This window comes from Melospiza melodia, chromosome 12 (assembly GCF_035770615.1).
Source record: "Melospiza melodia melodia isolate bMelMel2 chromosome 12, bMelMel2.pri, whole genome shotgun sequence".
Lineage (NCBI taxonomy): Eukaryota > Metazoa > Chordata > Aves > Passeriformes > Passerellidae > Melospiza > Melospiza melodia.
Window position 1 is genome coordinate 27,262,319 of NC_086205.1, and position 24,823 is coordinate 27,287,141.

Here is a 24,823-nt window from a genome sequence, read left to right on the forward strand (position 1 = left end):
CTTTTGTTATTTCTTTGTAATTTCTCTCCTTCTTCTTTTGTTTCTTTGTTAATTGAAATCACACTTAGTTTGGCCTAGGAGTCAACAGAGCATCATCCAAAACTGAAAGCTCATTAAGCAGCATTCTTATGATATTCAGAAATAAAATTATAATTATTGGAATTAGTGGGGGTTTTTTACACAGTGTTGTTATGCCTGCAACGATTTGCTCTATTTTGATAATTTATTTGGCTTCTTGGCCCAATATATAATTTTCTACAGTTTTATGCCTCCCTGGTTTTGTACTGATGATCCTTCCAGGCCAGGTTGGAGCAGCCTGGTGGAAGGTGCCCAGGGGAGGGGTGGAAGGAGATGAATTTAACATCTCTCTGACCCAAATGTCCTGTGATTGTTAACCTGCTGTCTCCAGAGCGTGCTGGTGCTGTGGGGCTCTGCCCAGTGCTGGGCACTGACTGACAGCTGGTCCTTGTCTGTCTGTCTGGGTTTGAAAAGACAGGTGTCTGCTAAGGACAGCTGGAGCCTCCTGTGAAAATGGAAAACGTAAACTCCCTCCCTCCAAATTATTATAATTTTGAAATTAAGGGCCTCTGAGGAAAAGGTATGGGAGTAGGAATAACAGTTCTTTATTAGGGAAATTAAAAATATAAAAGTACACTAAAGAAAACAAACCATTGACAGAGTGTCAGGGGGGTGTCCCAGCCCCATCCATGGGGGCTCAGCCCTCCTGCAGTGCCAGCTGTGGCTCTGCTGCAGCAGGGATCCTGCACAAGGGGGGAGTTTTCCTCTGCAGCTCCAGGGCTGCTGCAGATGGGCCTGGGCTCCTCTGGCAGTGCAGGGCAGCACAAAGGTGCTCCTCTGGGAGTGCAGGGCAGCACAAAGCTGCTCCTCTGGGAGTGCAGGGAGCACAAAGCTGCTCCTCTGGGAGTGCAGGGCAGCACAAAGCTGCTCCTCTGGGAGTGCAGGGCAGCACAAAGCTGCTCCTCTGGCCATGCAGGGGGCACAAAGCTGCTCCTGTGGGAGTGCAGGGCAGCACAAAGCTGCTCCTCTGGGAGTGCAGGGCAGCACAAAGCTGCTCCCCTGGGAGTGCAGGGCAGCACAAAGCTGCTCCCCTGGGAGTGCAGGGCAGCACAAAGCTGCTCCCCTGGGAGTGCAGGGCAGCACAAAGCTGCTCCTCTGGGAGTGCAGGGCAGCACAAAGCTGCTCCTCTGGCCATGCAGGGCAGCACAAAGCTGCTCCTCTGGGAGTGCAGGGCAGCACAAAGCTGCTCCTCTGGCAGTGCAGGGCAGCAGAAAGCTGCTCCTCTGGCAGTGCAGGGGGCAAAGGCTGCTGGGGTGTCCCAAAGCTCAGATTGTACCCAGGTAGGAATGCTTGGCTCCTCCCCTGGGCGGAGCATCTCCCCATGGGATGATGGAATTTGATCAGCCATGCAGGGACACTCGCTGGCCATGATAGTTAATAAATAATGACCCTTTAACAGAAGATAATTGATAATTAGTGGCCCTTTAACAGAAGAGATCTGCAGGGAGGATTGGCTGTGGAAGGGATGAAGAAACCTGCCCAATGAGCAGCAGGTAACTGCCCCGGCTCTGACAGATGGTAAATAGGATGCACCCCCCAGGCACAGCCCCCAGTCTGAGCCTGTCCTGCTGTGTCCCAGGGAACTGGATGCTGCTGCGGGTGCTGCCCGCGCTCTACGAGAAGCAGCCGCGGCCGATCCGCGCCCGCCTGCCCGAGCTGGTGGCGCCCATGGCCCAGCTGGACCCGCCCGAGCAGCTCCACCTCCTCAGGCTCCTGCACACCGTGGCCAGGAAGAGAGAACTGGGGGTAAGCCACACCAGGAACATCTGCCTGCCCTTCCTTTTGTGGGGTTTGGGTCTCACGGGCGTGGTGAGGGAGGAATGGCACCGTGCAGGGCTGTGCCTTGTCACAGATATGTTTTATGAAAAATCCTTACATTTTTTTCTCCTGAGAAGCTGAGAGGCCTCAGGAACGAAATGTAAACAATAATTATCTGCTGCTGTGGAATGCAAATGGTCTCATGTTGTTGTTTCTAACTAATGGGCAGTCACAGTCCAGCTGTTTCAGACTTGCTGGTCAGTCAGGATTTTGTTATCATTCCATTCTCTCATTTCCTTGCAAGCTTTCTGATGAAATCCTTTCTTCTATTATTTTAGTATAGTTTTAATATACATAATAAAATAATAAATTAGCCTTCTGAAACATGGAGTCAGATTCTCCTTTCTTCCCTCATCCTGGGACCCCTGTGAACACCACCACAGTGCCTTCCTGTGCTAATTTCAATTCTCTAATTCCATCCCAAGTTCTCCACTAGACATAAGGAGAACAGAGCAAAGACTCTGCTGGACCAAAAGGTTTGGGTTAAACCATTTGTCTCCAGTGTTTTGGCTCTTCCTCTGTCAGCTGAGTGTGAATTCCCATTACTGTGTTTCTGTCAGTGTACATGAACTATATTAAAACCCATGTCAAGCACAATTAAAATGATTTAGGAACTGATGAGAACTGATAATCCCCCACAAAAAAGAACAGAAGAAGGGGTTGTGTTTTACCCCGTGTCTGTGTCTGAATGTCTTTTCCAGAGCTGCAGCAGTTTCCCTGAATCCAGGGTGCATTAGTGTGCCTGTGTACCCTGAATTAATCCCTCAGTACACAACTGCATCCTGTTTGGTAGATGGCTCTGAGGACTACACCCTCAGTCTCCTGAAAATTTGGTTCTTACAAGAAATGACAACTTACCTTATGCAATGGGGTCTTGCTCCCCATTTTTTCCTCTATTCCAGCTCCTGACCTTATCACATTGTTTAGTTTCTGGTGGAACCCAAAAATTTCTACAAGTACTTCAATTTACTGTATTATTGAGGCAGGCTGAGTCTTATGTTGTTTTAATCGATAAAATATAGACTGGCCTGGAGCAGGGAAAATATTTAGTAAAGCTGGTTTTTGTTTTGTTTTGTTTTTTTAATGGGGCATTTCCTTACTTATTTATGCATAACTGCCATATTTTAAAGCAGAGCTTACCCTTATTCCATATGTTCAATTGAACTTGGATTGACCTCAGTGATAGCTCCATGCAAAGGTCACCAAGGGTGGAAAACTTCTATTAACTCAGAGGCTGGTGGCTTGTTTTTATCACTCTGGTGGTTGTATCTCCTCTGGTTATATGTGTTCACAATTCAAACCAGAGATCCAATTTGTTTCTGGTTTTTTAACAGGTGCTGAGAGAGTGTTTGCCATTTTTATTTGCACACCTGAGGGACCCCAACCACAGCGAGGTGATTCTAAACATCCTTCTGGAAATATCCAGCTACGAACCTGCAGCCTTGGCCCCTTTCCTTCCCACGTTGAGGGAAATTGGGGAGAGTTTTCCCAGTTTGATTGGGCAGACAGCAAAGATCTTTGGAGCTGTTGGACATCTCGATGAGGTAAGGTGGGAAACAAGAGGACTTGCTTGGGTCTGGGCTTGGGGTTGCTTTTATTCTCGTACAAAGTAATGCATCCACATATTTCTTATCTAGTAACCCAACTGCCCTGCCATGGAATCATGGAATGGTTTGGGTTGGGTGGGACCTTAAAGATGATCTTATTCCAGTCCTTCCCCCTCTGGCAATTAATTTGGGTGTGTATTGTCTGAGCAGCACAGGAAGACCCCATCCTCGCTGTTTCTACTGATCTGGAGCTTTGCATTCATGTAAAATTAAATTTATCTCAGAAGAATCAAAACCAGATTTGGTTTGGCTTCATAAATCTTATTTCTGTTGTGTGGAAAGAGGAGCCAAAATCCCATTGAGGCCTGGGAGCCAAATGAAGTTTTTTGTTCTCTCCTTGTTTACTTCCATCCCCCAGCAAGTTTTACTTTTATAAGACCTGCAGGTGACCACATTTAATTCTATGTTTAGTATTTGAGTGTCAGCATTTTCTAGAAACTTTACGGTTGCTAACCAGCCAATCCTCAGCTGAGCACAGCTGGGCTCAGAACTGAAGGATATCATTTGGATTCTGTGTTTTGGGGTGTTGAACCAGCTCTCCCCATCTGGGTGTCTCTGAGGCTCCATTTCCGCTGAGTTCTGCTACTTCAAAGGGCCTGAATTTATTTATTTTGCCTTTTGTTGCTGTGATTGTTTTATACCAAACCAAGAATGAGCGAGGAACCAACTGGCCCTGTTGGATTCCATGAAGTGCTGGAAATCGCACACTGGAGTAAAGTTTACAAAGACACGATTCAAAGAATATTTTCCCCTCGTGTTTTTAACCTGTTGCTTTATGTGGCTGCACCAATCTACTGAGTGGAGCACACACAGCCTGCACTGAGTAACTAATGTCCAATCTCCCTGGAGTAAATGTTGAGAAAGCTCTCACCATGTCCCGTGCCACGAGTCTGATTTTTTGGGAAGTGCTGACTCAGCAGCATCCCAGCCCTTGGGAGGACGCATTTGTCATTTGTTTGCTGTGTTTGTCACTGACATCCAGGGACTCTGCGCTCCAGACTCAAAAACAGGGATAAAGACAACACACAGAGGGTGGCAGAGGTGAATGTTCCACCAGGACATCAACGGCTCCTCTCTTATTTTGCTCTCTAAAAGGTTAGGAAGTGTGAATAATTCTGAATTATGGAAGATCTTAGAGTAACAGAATGGTTTGGGTTGGAAGGGATCTTGAAGCTCATGCCATTCCCCTGCCATGGGCAGGGACACTTGCACTACCCCAGGCTGCTCCAAACCCTGTCTAAGCTGGTCATACAAAAAGAATCACTCACCTAAGAGGGGAAGGAAATGCCTCCATGGCTGATTCCTGAGCAGAGGTGAGATCATGGAAATATAAAATCTGCCAGGCTGGAAAAGTCCTCCAGCACCATTGAGTGCCACCACCCACCCAGGTGTGCCCTGATGGTCCCCTCTCACAGCCCCTGTGTCAGGGCCCTCCCAGCCCTCCCTGGTCCCCTGTCCCCTGTCCTGACAGGAACGTGCCGTGGATGTTCTGTCACTTGCCAGACAGGAATCAGCGTGCCCTGCCCGGCCAAGCAAAACAAGCAGGCAAGGAGACATCAATGGCAGTGCAGGGACTCTATTTGTTGATGTTTTATTTCACTGGAAGGCTTGCCTGGGGAAGGGAGGTGGCAAGGATTGAGGCTTGGCCCTGCATGGTCGGGACTGTGGATCTGAGCAGCAAATCCTTGCTGGCTCCTAGAAAAAGCCTCCTGTGCTTCCAGGGACCCTGGGAGAGAGGAAAGCTCTGGAACTGAAAGGTTGCCCCTTGTTTACACACACCACTTCTGCTGGTGTCAGCCACACTCTTGGGGAGCAAGCTGGAGTCAGAACTTGTCCCTTAACCATAAACTTGTGCAAATGAAAAACCAGCTTGGGGCTCAGGGCAGTCGGACACTTTATTTTTTTCCCCCTATGTTTTGAACCACCTGGGAGCTGGAGTTATTTCTGAAAGCCTTGTGATCTTTTTGTAGTCTCCTGAACCTGTTTTTTAGAAAAAAGCACAGTTTGCCACACCTCATTGCTTGTGCTTTAGCTCTTCACCTTCTGGCAGATGTAATGCCATAAAATGCAAGTGCTGCTTACGAGAAAATACACAAATACATCAAACAGGCATTGCTGAAATAACAAGAGGTTATGTGCATCCAAATAGGCTTTGTGAAACATTTTGGATTAGAACTGTGGCGGGGATAACGGCTGCTTTCATGTTGAGCTGTTTTGCTGTAATTTTGTTTTGTATAACAGTTACATATTATATTACTCAGGCGAGTTTATTGTTCTTTTACCTCACTCCAGGCGAGTAGCAGCATTTCAGCATGGCTGGAGACTCTCCAGCTGGATCAAAGTGACAGGAAAATGGTCAAAACTGCTCCTCCATTTAGTCTGCTGCACAGTTTGTTTAGAAAACAAAAATGTGTTTTAAATGTTAATTGAGCCTCTGTTTATCTCTTGGAGGAAGGATCGGCTTTCAAATAAATGAGTAACTGTGCACCAAAGAGTCAACCTCGTCCAAGCCATTGAGGAAAAACCTTGCTCACATCAGCCCAGCCCAGGGTGTAGCTGGAGCTTTCCCCCATATGGCTGGAGGGGTGCAGTTTGTCTGATCCACTCCTGCCGTTTGTCTCTGTCATGGCAGAGCTGCATTTCCTTGAATTACGTTGGTTTGCTCTTCAAAAAAAGCCTCACCCGTGATGCAGGGCCGTGTCCTGCCAAAGCCTCACGGGTATTTTTACAGCCCAGCTGGGTCTGGAATCAACCTTTCAGCAGATTTTGCTCTCTGGTTACGAGGTCCCAGAAGAGAGGAGGAAATGGGGCTGGGACCCTGCAGAGCCCAGAGCACGTGCGTGGCACATGAGCTCCCTGCTGGCCCTTGGGAAGAGGAAAGCTGTTTGTTTTTCTGCCTTTGTTTGTGTTTCAGCACAGGCTGAAATCCAAACATCTCCCAGTTCTCCATCAATGTGAGAGGACCAAGTGGGCTTCCCTGAGTGAAAGGATTCCCCCAGTGAAGGATCTGATGGGAGTTCCTGAGTTAACTGCTGGTTTTTCCACTGCTTTTCCCACTTGGATGGTTTTAGGACTGTGGAACCCAATCTAATTAGGAGAACTCTAACAGAGGAGCCCTAAATTGGAAATGTTCAGATCCAGCTGGATGTTCCCCATTCCTGGAGGTGTTGGTGGGGCTTGGAGCAACCTGTGGAAGGTGGGACTGGGTGGTCTCTGAGGTCCCTTCCAAACCATTCTCTGGTTTTATGGAGTAGCTGAGCCAGACTCACTGGAGATGAAAGGGGATCTTGGTGCTGCTGGGGCCCTGATCACTGAGCCAGGCTGATCCACCAGCCCAGGAGGATGTAGGGCCCTTAAAGAGCCTTCAGGGATCTGGCTTAGGTCTGAGGAGGAGACAAGATGTCCTGAGTTAGGCTGGGTTAGGTAACACCAAGAGGAACAAAAGTCACTTCAGTGTAACCACAAATAAGCTGTGTTTGAGGCAGCTGCCTGTGCCATGGTGGGGCAGCCACTCTTCCCCAGGGATGGTGACTCAGAACCAGCACACAAACCCCTGAGAGCAGCAAACAATGAATTCCTGTGTTCAGCCCTGTTCTTATCTCCCCACGCTGCCCAGGAGCAAGCCAGAGCCTCCCTGCTGTATCTGGTGAACCAGCTGGCCAACATGGAGCACTCCTTTCACCACCTCCTGCTGCTGGAGATCAAGAGCCTCACCGACAGCTTCTCGAGCATCCTGGGCTCCCAGAGCAGGGACATTTACCGCATGAGCAACAGCTTCTCTGCCATCGCCCGGCTGCTGGCGCGGCAGCTGGGCACCGACGGCACCGCGGCTGCCGCCAGGTACTGCTGCTCCCACTGCCCCTGCCCGGGCCTGCAGCCTGGCTTGCACGGTTCCCAGACCCTGTACTGCCCCGTGTGTGACTCTGAACTCCATAGAAAGTGTCAGCACTTCCCTTGTCCCGCCCCAGAACCAGGGACACCTCTGCTTTGTGCCCAAAAGGTGCAAACACCGAATTGAGGAGAGCAAACTGGGAGGGTGGGACTGCATCACCTGGAGCTGGAATTGGGCAATTAACCCCAATGTGAAAATTGACCAAAACTTGTAAAAGTGTAAAAAATCATGACTCTGGGTCTGTCTTGGGTCCATCTTAGGTGGAGCCCCAGCCAGGCTCTTGCGCTGCCCAGGGTGTATCCTGTAAAGGCCTTTTAACAAATCCCTACTTTATTCCTTTATCACTGCCCAGCCTCTGTTCCAGGTAACCTCCCTAGGCATCACTGTGAGACACCAAAATTCCTATTAAATATGCTCCCATTGCCATGAAGAAAGCCATGCCCCAGATAAGTAAATTCAAGCAAGCTAAAAAAGCCTCGGTTAAAAATAAATCAGTGAAGTCAAGCTCACAATTATCAGTGAGTTTATTCTAGAAAATGCCCACTGAGGGTGAGGAGAACAATGGCTGGCCTAGCTCCCTGATGAAGAGTTGCCCAAAAAAAGTCTGAAAAGAATTTCTGAGGCATCCACAGTGAGATGTTCTGCTTGCTCAGCTGCTTCTGACTGTGCATCCTGAGGTTGAAGTGTTGTGGGGTTTGTCACAGTGAGGATAGGAATGCTATTTAAATACAGGCTGGCAGTCACTTCTAATTAGTGAGAGACTGAGAATTCGAGTTGTGTATGCTGCAGTAGGTCAGGGGGGCACACAGGAGTAGTGATTCTTTGGGAAAATGGAACACAGGTGTCAGAAAACTCCTGACAGTGAAGGCCAGCCCTGGAGCCAGACTGGGAGTAGTGGAGACAAAACACTGAGGTCAGTGGAGAAACAAATAATTGGTGTCCTGGAGAGAGGTAGAAATGAGAAAGGAGAGGAACCCAGACAGAGCCCCTCATGTGACTACAGGGCTGTGAGCAATGTCCAAGCCTCACCTGGTGGCAGAACCTCAGCAGAAAGCAGCCCTTGGCATTCCCAACCCATTGTGGTCCCTCCATTTATGGTTGAAATTTACTTGGTTTGTTAAAATCCTGTGATATTCCTGTTCCTTATTATATTCTGGGCTTAACATTTATCTCTAGAGCTGCTAAGAAAACCCAGTTAAAAACAAGGTTTTCATCAAAATCTGGCTGTTTCTAGCTAAAATTCTCTTTGTTAAGGACTGGCTGAAGAGTAGAAATTGATTGTCTGTGTGAGTGTGGGTACAGATGATTTTCCCTCTCTGCTCCTTGATTTTATTTATTTCTTTATTTATTTTACATTTCATTCCCTCCCCAACCCTCTGTGCCCTCATTATCTCAACATGGCTGTGAGGGATCACAGCAGACTGCTGGTTTTTCACAGTTTTTAGCTATTTGGTTTTACATTTCGGGCAGAGTATCAGCTCAATCAGACAAGGCTGAACGAGAGCTCCCTGCTGATTTAAGCAGGGCTGGTTTTGACTCATGCTTGGGCAGTGGGACCAGTCCAGATGTGAAGGTGGAAGTGCCCTCCCAGCTCTGGAGCTGCTGCAGTCACTGAGCTAAAGAGCAGCAATCCAGGGTGCTTGTGCTGTGGAGGGAAAGCAGGATTTTAAACTGTGGGCCTGGATTACAGCAATTCCTTCCAAAACTCCTGTGTTTACATAGGGAAAAGCTGATTTTTTCAGAGCCATGGCTGGCCCGGTGTTGTTTGACGCAGGGAATTTTACATGCAGGGACTGGGGAGCATAATTAAAACCAGGCCATGCCCTGCTGCTCCTTACTGTCCCAAAATCGCAAGTTATTCAGTCCCAGAGGGGCTTTTAAAGAACATATGCAGGGTTTTAATGGACTTATCCAACCTAGAGGGGCAGTGTAGTCAATTAAAGGGAAAGAAATCATCAAAGTCCTTGTTCTGGGTAAGAGCTGAGCTTAAAGGGCTGCACCAGTGCTGCTCCTCCCAGCGCTGTGGCTGCTTGGAATTGGTTTACACTGGCACAGGAGAGATTTGGGTTAAATATGAGGAAGTTCTTTGCTCAGAGGGTGCTGAGGCCCTGGCACAGAGCAACTAAGGCTGCCCCTGCATCCCTGCAGTGCCCAAGGCCAGGCTGGATGGGGCTTGGATAAGCCTGGGACAGTGGAAACGTCCTGGTGGAATGGGATGATCTTTAAGGTCTCTCTAACCCAAACCAGTCTGGGATTCTGCTGACAGTTCCATGATATTTCCTCCATGATATTTCCTTATTCAAACTTGCTTGTCCATCCTGTTTGAGGAGGTGATTTTCTCTCCCTTAACAAACCAGGAACACCTGACCCATCCTTGTGGCCTCCATGGGCACAGAGGTGAAGCCCTGGCCACAAACCCAGCTGTATTTTCATCAGTCTCCCTTTGGGATGCTCTTTTCCCCACGGTGAGCACCCCACTGCTGGTGTGGAGAAATGCCCTTGGTGCTAATGCATCACCTGGGCACTGAGGTGCCTTTGCCCAGAGGATTTAAAGCATGAAGCCTGGCACTGTTTTTGGATGATGGTTTCCCCATGAGCTCGTGCACCCTCCTCCTCCTGCAAAGAGCTTTGGTGTGAGCTGATCCTGCCCCAGCAGCCTCAGCAGTGCCTCTTGCCAAGGCTGCAGACAATGGTTGGTCTGAGAGGAGCTGGAAGGACTGCCAGGGGTGCAGGGGGGTGGGATGGAGCCCTCACTGAGGGGTTTGTGGGGGTTTGTGCTTTTGGCTTCCCAAGGAGCTGATGTGGGCACAGGGCTGGTGCACAGGAGAGCCCCTGGGCACTCGGACACCCTCTGCTTCCCACTTGGGAATCCTGGCACCAGCAGGGGCAACAGTGGGACGGTGGCTTGAGGAGCCCCTCCACACCCTAGGAGTGACTTTTTTCTGTTCTAAACACAGAGAACAAGATTCATCCACGTTTCTTTTGCATCCATAATGATTTTGTGGTTCTTTAGGAGAAGTGCTTCCTTGCACTCCCTTCACAAAGCCATGGGAGCTGAGCAGGAGGAGGCTGGACAAAGAGGTGCTGTTTGAAGCACCATTTTTAATCCCAAACACCACCAGGGCTCCCTGGTTGGGGTCTGTCTCTCCCAGGGCCCATCAGTCCATCAATCCCCTCTCTGTGCCCCAGGCTTTGCCCATATTTACTCAGGGAAAAGGAGTTTTCCTCAGAGCTCAGCCCCCACAATGGCAGCAGTGTTGGGAGCTGTGCTGGAGTGACTGCTTTCCAATAAATTAAATCTTGTCCTACATCCCCAGAAAGATTTGTTAGGAAAGGTCACATCAAGGGTCTTTATTACAGAAGAATATTTTTCAAGTGCTCCTCAGTGTTAATATATTACGAGATCTTGCTTGAATTGAAAACAAAGCAAGACAAAACTTGCCAGCTCCCCTGAGAAATACCCTGAGCTGCCTTTATCAAAACAAGTGAGAAAGTGCATTTTGTGATGCCACATTTCTGGCTGTTTTGTAAAAACCTGGCTTTTTACCATTGGTAATGTGCAGTTTGGGGAGTTTTTAATGGGCTCCCCCACTGCGAGCGTGACTTGTGAGGCTCTGCTGCTCTGGAAGGGCTGTGTTAAACCCCTCACTTGTGGTTTTATATATCCATGTTTTACAGATTTAGCTATTCAGATGTTTGTTCATCGGGGGAAAAAAGAAAATCGAACAGAGAAATAGTCAGAAGCATAACAAACTTGTTTTAGAGCTGTGGGTGGAGTTTAAAAAGTAAATAGTGTCCAATCCCCCTTGATTCTCCAAGAGATTCCTGTTTGCTCTGTGCTGCTCCATGGTTTTGGTGCTGCAGGAGTGAGGTGGGAATGTTCACATCACCCCAGCAGGGCAGGGACAGGGGAATGAGCAGTGATGCTCTTGTGTTGGTCCCTGGGAAATCCAGTCCTGCAGCATCTCCAAGGCAGAGTAAGGATACTCAAAATTCAGATTTCCAGCAAATGGCCAAATATTCAGGGGAGCTGAGTCTCTGTGCAGGCTCTGAGTGATGCAGGAACACAGAAAAAACCATTTCCAAAGCTGTTTGAGGGAACCCAGCACGTTTTTACCAACAGTGTCTTCTCCAGCAGATTTCTTTTTGGCCTGTGAGATCAACAGCTTCCCTTCAATTTATTTGAAGGTTACCTTTGAATTTTGCATTAAAATGTTCCATAATGTGGCTGCCCATCCCTAGCAGTGCCCAAGGCCAGGTTGGACAGGGTTTGGAGCAGCCTGGGACAGAGGAAGGTGTCCCTGCCCATGGATGGGCTTTGAGGTCCCTTCCAACCCACACCATTCCCTGGTTCTCTGATTCTGTGATTTTAAGACAAACATAAGAAATCCAAAACAGAACTACTTGCCCTGCAGTCCTACAAGTTCATTTTAACTCTTCATTTTCTCTTTGCTGAGCTGAAGTCACGTTGCTCATAACTTTTCCTGAGTTTTAAAAGGTATTTTTATTTCTCAGAGGGCAGTAATTCAGTAAGAACTGCATGTACTTTGGTCAAAGCTTTAAAACCACAGAATTCTATGAAGCCTGCAAATAACTTGACTTTTGCCTTGTGAAAATAATGCAATAAGTCAGTGTTTAGCAATTTTGAGAGAATGGTTTGAGTTCAGATGAAAAACCTTTGACTGTCAGGGACAGAGTTGTGATTTGCTGGTGCTTGGCAGTTTCCAACCCAGGGTTGTCAGAGATGTTCAACGCTTCTGATCCATCAGAGATGTTGATCTAGAAGATGTTCCTGAAAATAACCTCAGGGAATCTCTGTTTAAACATAATTACTTTACCAGATCCAAACCACAAGTCCCAGGCACAGACACAGCATCAGCACAATGAGCACAGTGTGCCAGAGTTAAACCTCTGCTTTCTGCCTCCTCAGGATGGAAAAGGACCCTGAGGCAGAATGTCCTGTACCACTGGATGATTTAAAATCTGTCGTGAACGGCAGTGAAGAAGATGAAAAGCTGCAAGTTAAAATCCAGGCTTTTGAAGAGAAAATCAATGTGGACAACAGCACCCCTGGCTCAGTGAGGAGATACAGCCTGGGCCAGGTCTCTAAAGAAGAAAGGAAGGATATGAGGTTTAACAGGTATGGCTCTGGAAAATGTGTGAGGGCTTCAGGGAGATCAGTTCTGTCATAAAACTTTATCCAAACACGGAGGGTTTGGTCTGCTTATGGAATACCCACAGGCAGCATAACCCTAAATTTAACTGATTTTTGCATCCATAAACTTAAGGGCTGGATGAAATCTTTCTAAATCCCAGAATCCCAGAATGGTTTGGGTTGGAAGTGACCTTGGGTTGGAAGTTCTTGCCCCTGGCTGGGTGAGCCCACACTGGGCTCTCTAAGGGAGCTGCACAGGGCACATTTTGGGGCATTTTTGTGCCCTGCCTCTGTTCCAAACCCTTTTTCCTTTCCTCCCTGCAGGTCCAAGAGCCTGGCCCTGCACACGCTCAGGGTGAAGGGGCTGAGCTCAGAGGGAGGGACAGACGAGGACGGTGGGGACATCCCTGCTGGCATCTCCTTCTCCGAGCTCTGCCTCGGCCAGGAGCAGCAGCAGGAGCCTTTTGGGGTGCAGCCCGAGGCAGGGCTCCTGGGGGGCTCCCTGCTTTCACAGCACGGTGCTGACCAGCCCCAGGCAGGCAGCGTGCCAGAGCTGAGCCCAGAAAAGGCCCTGCAGGGACGGGCAGAGGCAGCCACGGGCCCTGTGCAGCACCAGGACAAGCTGTACCTGCACCTGAAGGAGAACCTGGGCAAGGTCAAGGAGTTTGTGATGGAGATGGGGAGGAGGATTCCCGTCCCTGAGCAGTGTGTGATCGAAGGTAAGCGGATTGAGCCCCCCAAGGGCTTCTGTACCCACCCAGACCCCTCAGGCCCCAAAGGGGAGCAGAGACCCCAGCACAGGCAGGGAGGAACAGCAGCTGGAGAAAACAGCATTTCCCAAATGGAATCTTCTGAACCCTTCCAGGATTCATTTCCTCCAGGGACACATCCCGTGCCTCTCCCAGACGTTTCCTTCTGGATGTGATGGGGAGTGGGCCCTGAGGGTGGCAGAGCCTCTGGGAACCAGGTTAGGGCAGGAAGGGACATTCCCAGCTGCAGACTGGGTTGGCTTGGGGCAGATTTAGGGGTCCTTCCTCATTGCCAAGTTATAAATTCAGCTGGATTGGGACAACAAAGGTCAGGACCCTCAGGGCAGCTCATTCCAACCACAAAGCTCCCTGAGGGCACAGCAAGGTGAGGTCCCCATGGGCTGGTTGGGTTGGATCCCATCTCACCAATGCCTGGGCTGCTTTAATGTTTGCTGCTTTCATCCCTGGTGGGTCTGTGATCTGCTCCTCTTTGAAGTGAATGGGTTGGGTTGGGTTGGGTTGGGTTGGGTTGGGTTGGGTTGGGTTGGGTTGGGTTGGGTTGGGAGCCTCCTCCTTTATTCCCCTTGAGGTGAATTTGGGTGCATCCAACCCCTCAGTGGTGGCCATGAGCTGTTCACAGCCCAACCCTTCCATGGGCCACGTTGATCCCAAAGAGCAGCTGCCTCAATGAATTACATTAAATTAAATTTAATAAATTAAATTTCCAGTCACTTCAAACATCACCTTCTAATACAGCGTCACTTCAGCTCCAGCAAGCATCAACTGAAGTTGATAAAAGATTTATTTCTTTCCTTTCTCAGTGGTCAAGAAGTGGAAAAGCAGTTTCCACTCATAAAAGGGATATAATTTTTTATCTATATATAAGGGATATAATTCTTTCCCTATATATATTTTAAAAGCTTATGCTTCTGAAGAATTTCCTAAATACCTTAAATTCCAGGGTTAGTAGTTGAAATAGTTATCTGGTAGAATTAAGGACAAAACTTGTGTTGCATAAAATTGCAGTGAAAACATGAGAGTGAACAATGTGGTTTTTGAAGTGCTGAGTGCTCTGACCCCACATTAATGAAATCCCATATATTGAGTATTTTTTTAATGTATTGCTCAGTTTCCTTTCTGCAATACCTCTTATGATACATCCTAGGCATGTGACTATTTCTAAATTCATTCAAACTATTGTAATTTCCTGAAAATCCTCAGCTAGCATTCCTAGGGAAATTCCTTGAGCAGGGACACATGTGCAGAGCACAGATTTATGGGGCTCACTCTAAATCTGTTGAAGAAATGCAGCCCTGCTCATTCCACAGGGGACAGCTCTGTTAATATTTCAGATATTGCATAGAGCTCTCCAAAAACCTGCAGTTATTGCACTTCAGAGATCCCCAAACTCCAACAGGGCCCACTCAAAGGCATGTTTTACATTTCACCAACGTGTTTAGCAGAAGAAAACAAGATTAGAAAACATTAATAAATATAGTTGGCTGATTTTATGTTGGCTGTGGGGGAGTCTGAACTGGAGATTTAATGTGTGAGACATGGAAGATATGAAAAGATAAGAACCCCAGAGCACCCCTCATGACACAGAGTATTTGGAGGAAATAGTGGCAGAATGTGTTGCAAGAGTGCACATTTCCCAACCTTTCCTTTCCCTGCTCAGGCCTTTCCTGGGATTTCAAGTGGCAGCTCTGGGGGGTCAGCAGGGTGTTAATAAAGAAGAAATTGGAATAATTTCCAAGGGGTGATGGGCCAAATTCTGCTCTCCTGGCCAGAGTTCCACCCCTGCTGGCATCTCTGCTGCTGCTGGGGGTGTCTGACCTGGGGCAGCCTGTCTGGGAATGGGGAGAATTCCTCATTCCTAACCCCAGACTGGGGCTGCTCCAGATTGGGGTGTGCTGGTGAGGGCAGAGCCTTGGGAATATCCCAGTTTTTCTGCAGGACCCTCAGATCTGGGCAGTAGTGACACAGGGGAAGGTGTCCCTGCCTGGAGCTGGAGGGGCTCCAAGGTCCCTTCCAACCCAAACCATTCTGGGACTGCCTGCATTCATTAGAGCCCCATTTTGGAGCATAAAGGACGAGAGTGGCTGCAGGAGTGTGAGGAAAATCAGAGACCTCCATGTGGGGATAAATGGCCTCTGCAGCCTGGAAAAGAGATTTGCAATATCTCCAGTGACTGGGAGGATAAACTGAGTGCCTGCCCCCATCCAGGTGCTGCAGAACACGCCATGAAGTTGTCAGAGGCGAGCTCAAAACACACAAAATAGGCACCTCTGCTCTGCTAAATTGTCTGTGATTTGCAAATTGGCTTTCTTGCTATTGAGTCAGATGTTTGCTGTGTAGGTCTTACCCCTCACGGAGTATTTTTGCTTTACAGGGTGTGATTTGCAGGCTCCTCGTTGACTTCCAAGTTCATTCAATTTATATTCCGTGTCCAAATGGAAGCAATATTAACTGGAGTGTCAGATTTTACAGCTGGGAAGGGCTGCAGGTTAAGAAGTGTCAGGGTGGATCCATGAACTGTCTGTGACAGTTTGAAGATGCCTCGTACAGACCTTGAAAAATTGCCATGTCAGCCGTGCTGTTGAATGTTTACTGTTTTTGGCTGGCTGTGCCTTGGGCAGGGCAGAGCTGTGAACTGGGTGATGATCCTGCAGCAGGAGCAGTGCTAGCACTGGGCTGTGGGCCAGAGGGTTTTATCCTAAAGAAAAGGGCTGAGCTGGGGGTGTTTCACAGAGCAGACAAGCTGCAACACCAGGCTCACGTGCATAAGGGAATTTTTTGGAATAACACTGCAGTCAGAGAGGGGATTTGAGCTGGGGCAGAAAGAAGGAACCCAAACCCACAAAAATCCATTTGTTGGTTCAGTTCTTGCTTAGCTTGAAGCCTTGTGCCCTGACCCGCATCTCTGACATACCTGATGCAATTTGAGGCATTTTTAATGTCATGTTCATCACTTAAAGTCTCGTCATCCTGGGGATCTTTTCCTCAAAAGAAGAGAAAAACAACAAGCCACCATATTTGTCAGGCTCTTCAGTTTTCATGGAGTTCAGCAGTGTTTTCCTCAGCCCAGTTTTTTTGGGATGGGTTGGGATGCTGTATTCTCCAGGTGGATCAGGATTTCTGATCAGGATTTGTGATCTGCTCTCCTTGTTCCCCACCCCTGCCAGGACAGTGCCTCAGAGCCTGTGTGTCCTTGGATATGGAATGGGTGCAGCCATTCCCAGGCAGGACCTGCCCAGCTGCTGGGTTTGGGGATAGCAGGGACAGGCCCTGGTGTTCTGCTCTAGTTCTGCTCCAATTTTAGGTAATTTGGATTAAAGAGCCGCCATTAATGCCCAGAGCTTTGAATGTGGAGTGAGCTGCTGGAAGGAGAGCATCTGATGACGTCTGTGTGTCAAGGGTGCTGGAGGATTTGCCATCTCCAAGCTCCTTCTGGAAGGACAGACCCTGGGACACCAGGGAATCATTTCCCCTCACTCGCTGAGGCCGGTTCGGCGACACCCAAGGAAAAACACGGGAACCATTTCATGGGAACCATTTTGCAGCAGTCCCTGGTGGCTCTGGTGCCGTGCAGGAGCAAACCCATCCATGAGCATTCCCGGGAGCCTGGCAGAGGGGGAGGCAGCGGGGGGAGCAGGTTGCAGCGTGCTGGCCCCCAACGTGGTTGTTGTTATGCTTTATGTGGTACCGAGGGCTAATGGGGACCAGATGGCGGCGTGGATGGAAAAGCTCATTGCTCCCCTGCAGTGCTAGCCCTGCTCAGCCCTGCTGGATTCCAGCATTCCAGCAGCAGCCCCTGATTGGGAACAGATGGGGCTCGGGTGCTGCAGGGGGATCACAGGGCTGGGCAGGCTCGGGAGGGCAGTCCCAGGGAGCTGCTCTGTGGGCATCGGCTGGCATTCCATTGGCAGGGCTGGCATTCCATTGGCAGGGCTGGCATTCCATCACCAGGGCTGGCATTCCATTGGCAGGGCTGGCATTCCATCACCAGGGCTGGCATTCCATCACCAGGGCTGGCATTCCATTGGCAGGGCTGGCATTCCATCACCAGGGCTGGCATTCCATCACCAGGGCTGGCATTCCATCAGAGCTGGCATTCCATTGGCAGGGCTGGCATTCCATCACCAGGGCTGGCATTGCATCACCAGGGCTAGCATTCCATCAGGGCTGGCATTCCATTGGCAGGGCTGGCATTCCATTGGCAGGGCTGGCATTCCATTGGCAGGGCTGGCATTCCATCACCAGGGCTGGCATTCCATCACCAGGGCTGGCATTGCATCACCAGGGCTAGCATTCCATCAGGGCTGGCATTCCATCACCAGGGCTGGCATTCCAAACTCCCCAGGGAGCCAGGGGCAGGGCAGTGCCAGCACTGGGGATGGCAGTGCCACCACTCAGGATGGCAGCGTCATTGCTGGGAATGGTGGTGCCACATCTCAGGATGGCCATTGTGCCACCATTGGGGATGGCAGTGCCACCACTCAGGATGGCAATGGCACCACTCAGGATGGCAGTGCCACCATTCAGGATGGTAGTACCACTGCTGGGGATGGCAGTGCCACTGCTCAGGGTGGCAGTGTCACCACTGGGGATGGCCACAGCTCAGGATGGCAGTGCCACCACTCAGGATGGCAGTGTCATTGCTGGGGATGGCAGTGGCACCTCTCAGGATGGCAGTACCACCGCTGGGGATGGCAGTACCACCACTGGGGATGGCAGTACCACTGCTGGGGATGGCAATGCCACCACTCAGGATGGCAATGCCATCATTCAGGATGGTAGTACCATTGCTGGGGATGGCAGTGCCACTGCTCAGGGTGGCAGTGTCACCACTGGGGATGGCCACAGCTCAGGATGGCAGTGCCACCACTCGGGATGGCAGTGCCACCGCTCAGGGTGGCCATTGTGCTCCTGGTGATCCACGTTGTCACACCAAGGAGAGATTCCCAGCGCCCCAGCAGGGTATTGGGGATGTGGGCAGCTGTCCCCTGGCTGCCCTCACCCACGTGTGGCACATCCTGGGGGCCTCACAGCTGCCCTGGGAGCAGGCTGCTCTCCAGGTGGCCTTCACCTGGCAGCTGGGACACTCCTGAGGGTGGTGGCATCAACCAGAGGGCTTGGACAGGGCTTGGAGCAGCCTGGTCTAGGGGAAGGAAGTGGGGGTAGAGCAGGTCTGTGATTCTGGGAGGATTTTATGGCTTCTGAGCCTGGATTTGCCCCTTGGATGTGGAGTCTGAGCTGAGTGCCTCGTTGTTGGTGCCCACCCCCATTACAGCCCTGCCTTCTCCATTGGTGTTGATGTAACTCACACCTTGGGCTGAGTTATGCCCTGCACACACAGTTAGTGTGTTAAAAACAATATAAAGCAGCATTTCTTGAAGCTGCTTGCTTTAAAAATTGCCCTCTCCTCCTATAAACGTATTTATTGTTTGCATACTTTTTGTAACCCAAACTGAAGAGGTCAGGCAAAGGAAACTGAGGAAGCTGAAAAAGCTTAAACCCAAAATTTAAAAAGTTGCATCCATTTCTTATTGGTTCCATGTTTATGCATGGGTTTGATTCTATTCAGGAAATTTATGAGCATACTTTTACTCCTATTAACAGATTTCATTTAATAGTAAAGGATCACCAATGTAAATCAAATAACACATTAATTGTTCCCAGAGCCAGTGACTCTGAACCCTCCTAGTTCAGCCCAGCATGTGAAGCTGGAATAGGTAACAATTAACAGCTCTGCTGACATTCTTCTGGTTATACTTTGTTCCTTTTCCCCAGGCACAACCACTCAGTTGTGAACTTTAAAATTGCAACATATATTCCCTTGTTTCCTGCAGGAGGAAGGAGCTGTTGCTTATTCCCATGCTGGAAGGCAGAGCAGTGCCAAGAGCTGGGCTGAGAAATGTTCCTTGGCTGAGGAGCCTTTCCTTGGGGTCCTGATCAGCCTTCTGGGGCACTTGGTGACTCTGTGGGTGGGTTGTGTCTCGTGGTGCTCTTCACATGTTCTTGTGTTTCAAAATCCTGTTCTTGTGGTGCCTGGACTCTCCTGCCAAGGCTGGGGAAGGAGAAGAACCTGGCAGATAATGAAAGGACAGGAGAAGATGGTCTTAAAGTGGCAGAAGGCAGGGATGGATGGGATGCTGGGGAGGAATTCCTGGCTGGGATGGCTGGGATGGGATCCCCAGAGCAGCTGTGGCTGCCCCTGCATCCCTGGCAGTGCCCGAGGCCAGGCTGGACACTGGGGCTGGAGCACCTGGGACAGTGGCTGAAATGAGATGACGTTTAAAATCCCTTCCAACCCAAGGCACTCCATGATCCCATGGTTCTGCTGACATGGACTAACTGATATTCCCTGTCAGAGGTGGATCCTGGTGGCTCCTCAGGAGCTGCCGAAAGCCGCACGTAGCAAACGTGGGCTGCTGCTCAGCCAGTGCCAAACCCAGCACTTCAAACAGAGCAGGGCAGCCCATTCCAGAGCCTGGGAGACGCTCTGGGAAGGAGCTTTCTGCGGAGGTGGTGACAAATGAGGGCTGCAGTTTTCCAGGCACCCCGTGCTCAGGCAGCCAGGGCTGCGCTTGGCGCTGCCATTGGTTTTGGCACGTGTCCCCAGCCCGTGTGCTCCCCAGCATCACCAAAACCCTGCTAAGCACTTCCTCGGGAGCCTCTCCACAGATCCTTGGCCATTTTCATCAGCAGCACTCAGGAATGCCCTTCCCAGCTCCCCAAGCAGATCCTCCCTGGTGCCTTTTCCCTCCAGGGGCTGCAGCCCTGCCCCTTCTGCCCCCAGGTTTCTGCCAGCCCCTGTGTTTGGAGCTGGGAGAGCAATGCCTGTGTTCCAGGCAGGAGGAAGGACAAGCTGCCTGCTCCTCCTCACCTTCCTCCTCACGTGCTTTGGGGTCATTTTTAGCTAAGGGTCATTTCCCATCTCGAAACATCAACTTTTCACACAGCTGGCCCCAGGCCAAGCCCGAATTCTGCTTGAGTGCTTGAGTGAGGGTTATTGCAGCATCTGTGAGGGGTCTGCAGTTCGGAGCAGCATCTGTCAGCAGCCTCCTTGGGAATGTCCTTGTGTGCTTCCATGTACCCCAGGGTCCAGGATGGCCTCATTAACCCCTCTGTGCAGTGAACTGGTTTGGGTGAGAACTGGCAGGTTTGGGTGATGAAACTCAAGTTTTCCCCACAGCCAGTAATCCAAGTGAGTGCCTTTTATGCCATGCTCCCAGAGAAGTGGATTTATCCCGCCTTTTTCCCTGCTGGGGGTGTTGCTCATGGCCCAGCCATGCAGGGGTGTGAGTCAGTCCCTTGCTGTCCTGGTGAGTCACCGTGGGGAGAAGGGGAAGGAAGAAAATGCTCAAAGAAATGCTTGGCTGGAAAAATGAGTTGTGACTTTGGAGAAAACGTGAGTAAGCAGGGATGGGTTCTGGATCTCCTGACAAGAGCAGAGGCAGCCTGTGTGTCCACAACAGATGGGCTTGAAATGCTTGGTTTTAACATTTTCTATCTAATCAAGATGTGAATGCATAGGAGGGAAATGTAATAAATTCAGTGTTTCGTGTAAAGGTATGACATGTGAGGAATGAGTTTACCAGAGCTACAAAAGAATGCCTTGCCAGGACAAGGTGTCAGTGTCACAGATTGTCACTGAAAATGCAGAAAATCCCCTAGAGGGATGCTGGAACCTGCCAGAAATGCTGCAGAGAGGCCAGGTGGCTGTGGGGCTGGGAGCAAACCCCACAAGCTGGCAAGGGGAAACCATTTTGTCATCTTCTGACAAAGCTGTTTGGGTTTGCTGAGGAAATGGCTTCCATGGACGCAGGGCAGGGATGGATGGGATTTTGGGAATGAGGAGTTGTTCCCTGGGAGGGTGGGCAGGCCCTGGCACAGGATGCCCACCCTGGATCCCTGGCAGTGCCCAAGGCCAGGCTGGATGGGGCTTGGAGCAGTGAAAGGTGTCCCTGCCATGGCTGGGGTCGGGCTGGCTGGGATTTAAGATCTTTCCAACCCAAACCATTCCATGATCTATAATATTTAGCAAAAGCAGAACTGTGCATCTCAGTTTCCAGTTCAAACCTTCACCTCAGCAGGGATCCCACAGGCGTCAGCCCCACCTGGCTGGGGCCTGCCAGGGCAGAGCTTTCCCAACAAACTGTTTAAATAGGATGAGGGACACACAGTTTGGATGGACCTGCTGGTTTGGTATCCCAAACACCTGAGAAAGCACAAGGACTGTGAACAGCCTGTGCTGCCCCTCCTGCACTGGGCAGTAAAGGGTTACAGGGTAAGATCTGAAGCACTGAACACTGAATTTCTCTCCTCCTTTAGGGGTGCAGACACATCAGTGCCCTGCTGGCTGCAGGAGTTGGAATGTTTTCCCCCATGGCTCTGGCACCCCAGCACGGGCACTGAGTTCCCTCTCAGGTTTGTAGCTGATTTTAACATCCCACGTTTGCCTTTGCAGATTCTGTTCAAAGCTGTGTGGCAAAGCTGTTCTTCAGCTGTCCCCTGAAGGGCCACTACTGCCTGTACAGCAAATCCAGCTTCACCCTGGTGAGCCAGCAGCCTCCCCTCTGGATCCACATCATGTTCCTGTTCCAGCAGGTGAGCCCACACCAGCCAGGGCCCCTCTGGGCTGCTCCTTGGACAAGAATGTTTCATGGTTAAACTCATTAAATGCACCCCTAACTCACTGCCATTTGTGACCCTTGTGGCCCCTCAAGAACTCCTTCCACTGGGCTGAAGTTGTTTTGTGCTTTATAAGTTTTTACATTTCTATTAAATACCCCAAATTCAAACTGGCTGGGGAGATTACAAAGTCTGGGGATAAAAAGGTGGCACCAAAGCATATTGTTCCTAAAAAAGTGGCACCAAAGCTTGTTGTTCTTATTGAGGCAGAACTCCCAGGTGCCTGGGAAGCAGCCAGGAGCTGGCAGTGGATTTTAGGGGAGCAGCATCACCCCCAAGGCTGCAGGAGGAGGCTGGAGGGGCAGAACCCACTGGGGTTTCACTGCAGAGGTTTGGACTGAGCAGAGTTTGTAAATCAGCCCAGTGCTGTTCCACCACCCTTCAGGTGATTTTCCTGTGGTTAATATTGATTCCAAGAACAGCCCAGTACTTGCACAAGTGTGGAATTTCCTAACAGGTTACAAATAGTGTGAAACGAAGAGAGAGCTCTACATTCACACTTCAGGATGGAACAGGTGGGATTTGAGCTGAAATACAATGTTCAGTTTATTTACACACACAGAGCCTTTCACTGCAGTTCATGCCATCTAAGGCAGCCTTGGGAGCCCCCAGGACTTATCCAAAATTAACACAGCGAGGGAAGCTGTGGATGGAACAGCCTGAATTGCTGTACCCTGGGTGTTTTCCTAGAAATAATTACTTTTCAAGAACACTGGTCAGTTAATTTAAAAAAATAATAATGGAGAGTTCTACTGTGTTTCAAAACCCTTGGATAGAAGTTGGGAAATTATTAGTGCAGGACAGCGGGATTAGGCTGGAGGGGTTTGCTCAGACAGAGGAGACAGAAAGTCCATCCAGGAATCCCACATTTGAAGGACATTGCCCATATTGTGAAATCAAATATTTGCAGTATGGAAAATCAGATTTGTTGTGCGCTCCTATCTTGGCTCCTGCGTGTAAATGCATTCTTTAATTAAAAGATCACGGAGGAGATGGAGGAGAGGCACAAACATTCCCAGCCACAGGGCTGCTGTGTGAGCAGGGATGCTGTGACCGTGTTCACAGGGGTTTTCAGACAAGGGAAGAGACAAGAATCTGACTCCATGTTTCAGAAGGCTGATTTATTATTTTATGATATATATTACATTAAAACTATACTAAAAGAATAGAAGAAAAGGTTCTCATCAGAAGGCTGGCTAAGAATAGAATAGAAAGAGTGATAACAAAGGCAGCTGTCTTGGACTCTCTCTCCAAGCCAGCTGACTGTGATTGACCATTAATTAGAAACACCCACATGAGACCAATCCCAGATGCACCTGTTGCATTCCACAGCAGCAGATAATCAATGTTTACATTTTGTTCCTGAGGCATCTCAGCTTCTCAGGAGGAACAATCCTAAGGAAAGGATTTTCCATAAAAGATGTCTGCGACAGGGTGCCACACAGAGCTGGGGCTGTTGGGTCACTCACTGTGCAGTGGCCATTGAAGGGGAGTCCTCGTTCCTCAGAGCTGTGGGATGTGCTGAGGAGGAACTGAGATGTTTGGTGTTTACCCAGTTGTGTGCAATAAGCTTCAGACAGCCCAGAGGAGCTGAGATGTTTGGTGTTTACCCAGTTGTGGGCCCGTGGATCCATCAGAGCTCCCCAGGGCTCACCCCTGGTTCTCCTGGCTGTCCCACTGTGAGCACAAGATGCTCTTTGGTAGCACCTGAGTGAAAAACCACCTGAAATCATTCCCAATGTTTCCTGCAGAGCCTGTTTGCAGAACCTCTGTCCATGCACAGCAGCTCTGTGCAAGTCCTCAAGGCGCTGTGGGAGAAGACCCAGCTCAAGGGCACGCACAGCTTTGAGACTGCCATGATCCAGAGCACCTTCCCTCACCAGAAGGTAAGGGGACACTTTCCTCACTGGTTAAAAGAGCAGGAGGGCTTGGCCCTGCACCATGGGGCCTTTTCTGTGTCCAGGGCTGTTTTGTGCTGTGCTTTGGAAGGTGCCCAGGCTGTTCCCACCCCTGAGCTGACCCATGGCCTGAAGAACAGGCAGGGATGCTGCATGCCATGAGTTTGGTCCTGCTCTCAGTCTGGAGCTCCAGGCTCAGCCCAGCTGCTGCTCTGGGGTGTTGGGAGCCCTTGGAAGTTCACCCAGCTAAACACAGCCCTGGATTTTATGGAGTTATTTGTCTACACATGTGCCATTTGTTACCCCCATCAGCTGAAGGGATTGCAGCCCAAAGCTCTTTTCTGTCTCCAGGATTTCAGTGAATGCTCTTTCCAAGCTATTCATCAGCTGCTTGGAAAAGGCCACTGTAGAATTGGAAAACAAATATCTATTTATTCCTGAGCATCTCCATCCAGCTCATTTGGATGAAATGAATTGTCAAACATGATTTTACAACACTCTCTCTCAGAATATTGTGGGCATGAAGATGTCTGGTGGAATAGGATTAAATTACCAAGACTGTGGCTGATTTAAAACCAGTTTTGTTGGGAACACCTTCTGAACTCTCCAGGATATTGTGGTGAAGGAGCGGGAACTCTGCTGGGGCTCAGAGCAGTGGGACACCCCACATCTGAGAGCAGCTTTGGGGCCAGAGTTGCTCACACACAGAGGAGCTGTGCTAAGGGTCTGAGCTGCTGTTGAATCCAGAGGCTTTAGAGCAGCTCTGCTGCTCAGCATGGCTTCACTTGTTTGGACTCAGATGTTTGTTAGTTCCTGTCCATGTCACAGTCTCACAAACCCTGACTTCTGCAGCACTTCACTCCAACAAACTAAAAATGGAGCCCCATCTCTCTCTACACAAGACCTTTTAAGGATAAACTGCCCAATTA

The 24,823-nt window shown here is 49.7% G+C and overlaps 1 protein-coding gene across 14 annotated transcripts in view; it reads left to right on the plus strand.

Annotated features, from left to right (window-relative positions):
- The window catches only part of VEPH1 (ventricular zone expressed PH domain containing 1), a 60,336-nt gene that overhangs the window by 26,239 nt on the left and 9,274 nt on the right, over nucleotides 1-24,823 (plus strand). For 13 of the 14 annotated variants that reach the window (XR_010029227.1, XR_010029228.1, XR_010029230.1 and 10 more), the window contains 7 exons: nucleotides 1,658-1,824; nucleotides 3,231-3,440; nucleotides 7,120-7,343; nucleotides 12,326-12,535; nucleotides 12,875-13,269; nucleotides 21,773-21,912; nucleotides 23,748-23,882. Coding sequence is in view for 10 of the 14 variants with exons in the window: in XM_063167430.1 (XP_063023500.1) it covers nucleotides 1,658-1,824; nucleotides 3,231-3,440; nucleotides 7,120-7,343; nucleotides 12,326-12,535; nucleotides 12,875-13,269; nucleotides 21,773-21,912; nucleotides 23,748-23,882 (1,481 nt within the window). In the remaining 4 variants the exon portion in view is untranslated. Of the gene's footprint in view, nucleotides 1-1,657; nucleotides 1,825-3,230; nucleotides 3,441-7,119; nucleotides 7,344-12,325; nucleotides 12,536-12,874; nucleotides 13,270-21,772; nucleotides 21,913-23,747; nucleotides 23,883-24,823 lie in introns of those variants that run through there. The other variant, XM_063167435.1, reaches the window with a different exon arrangement.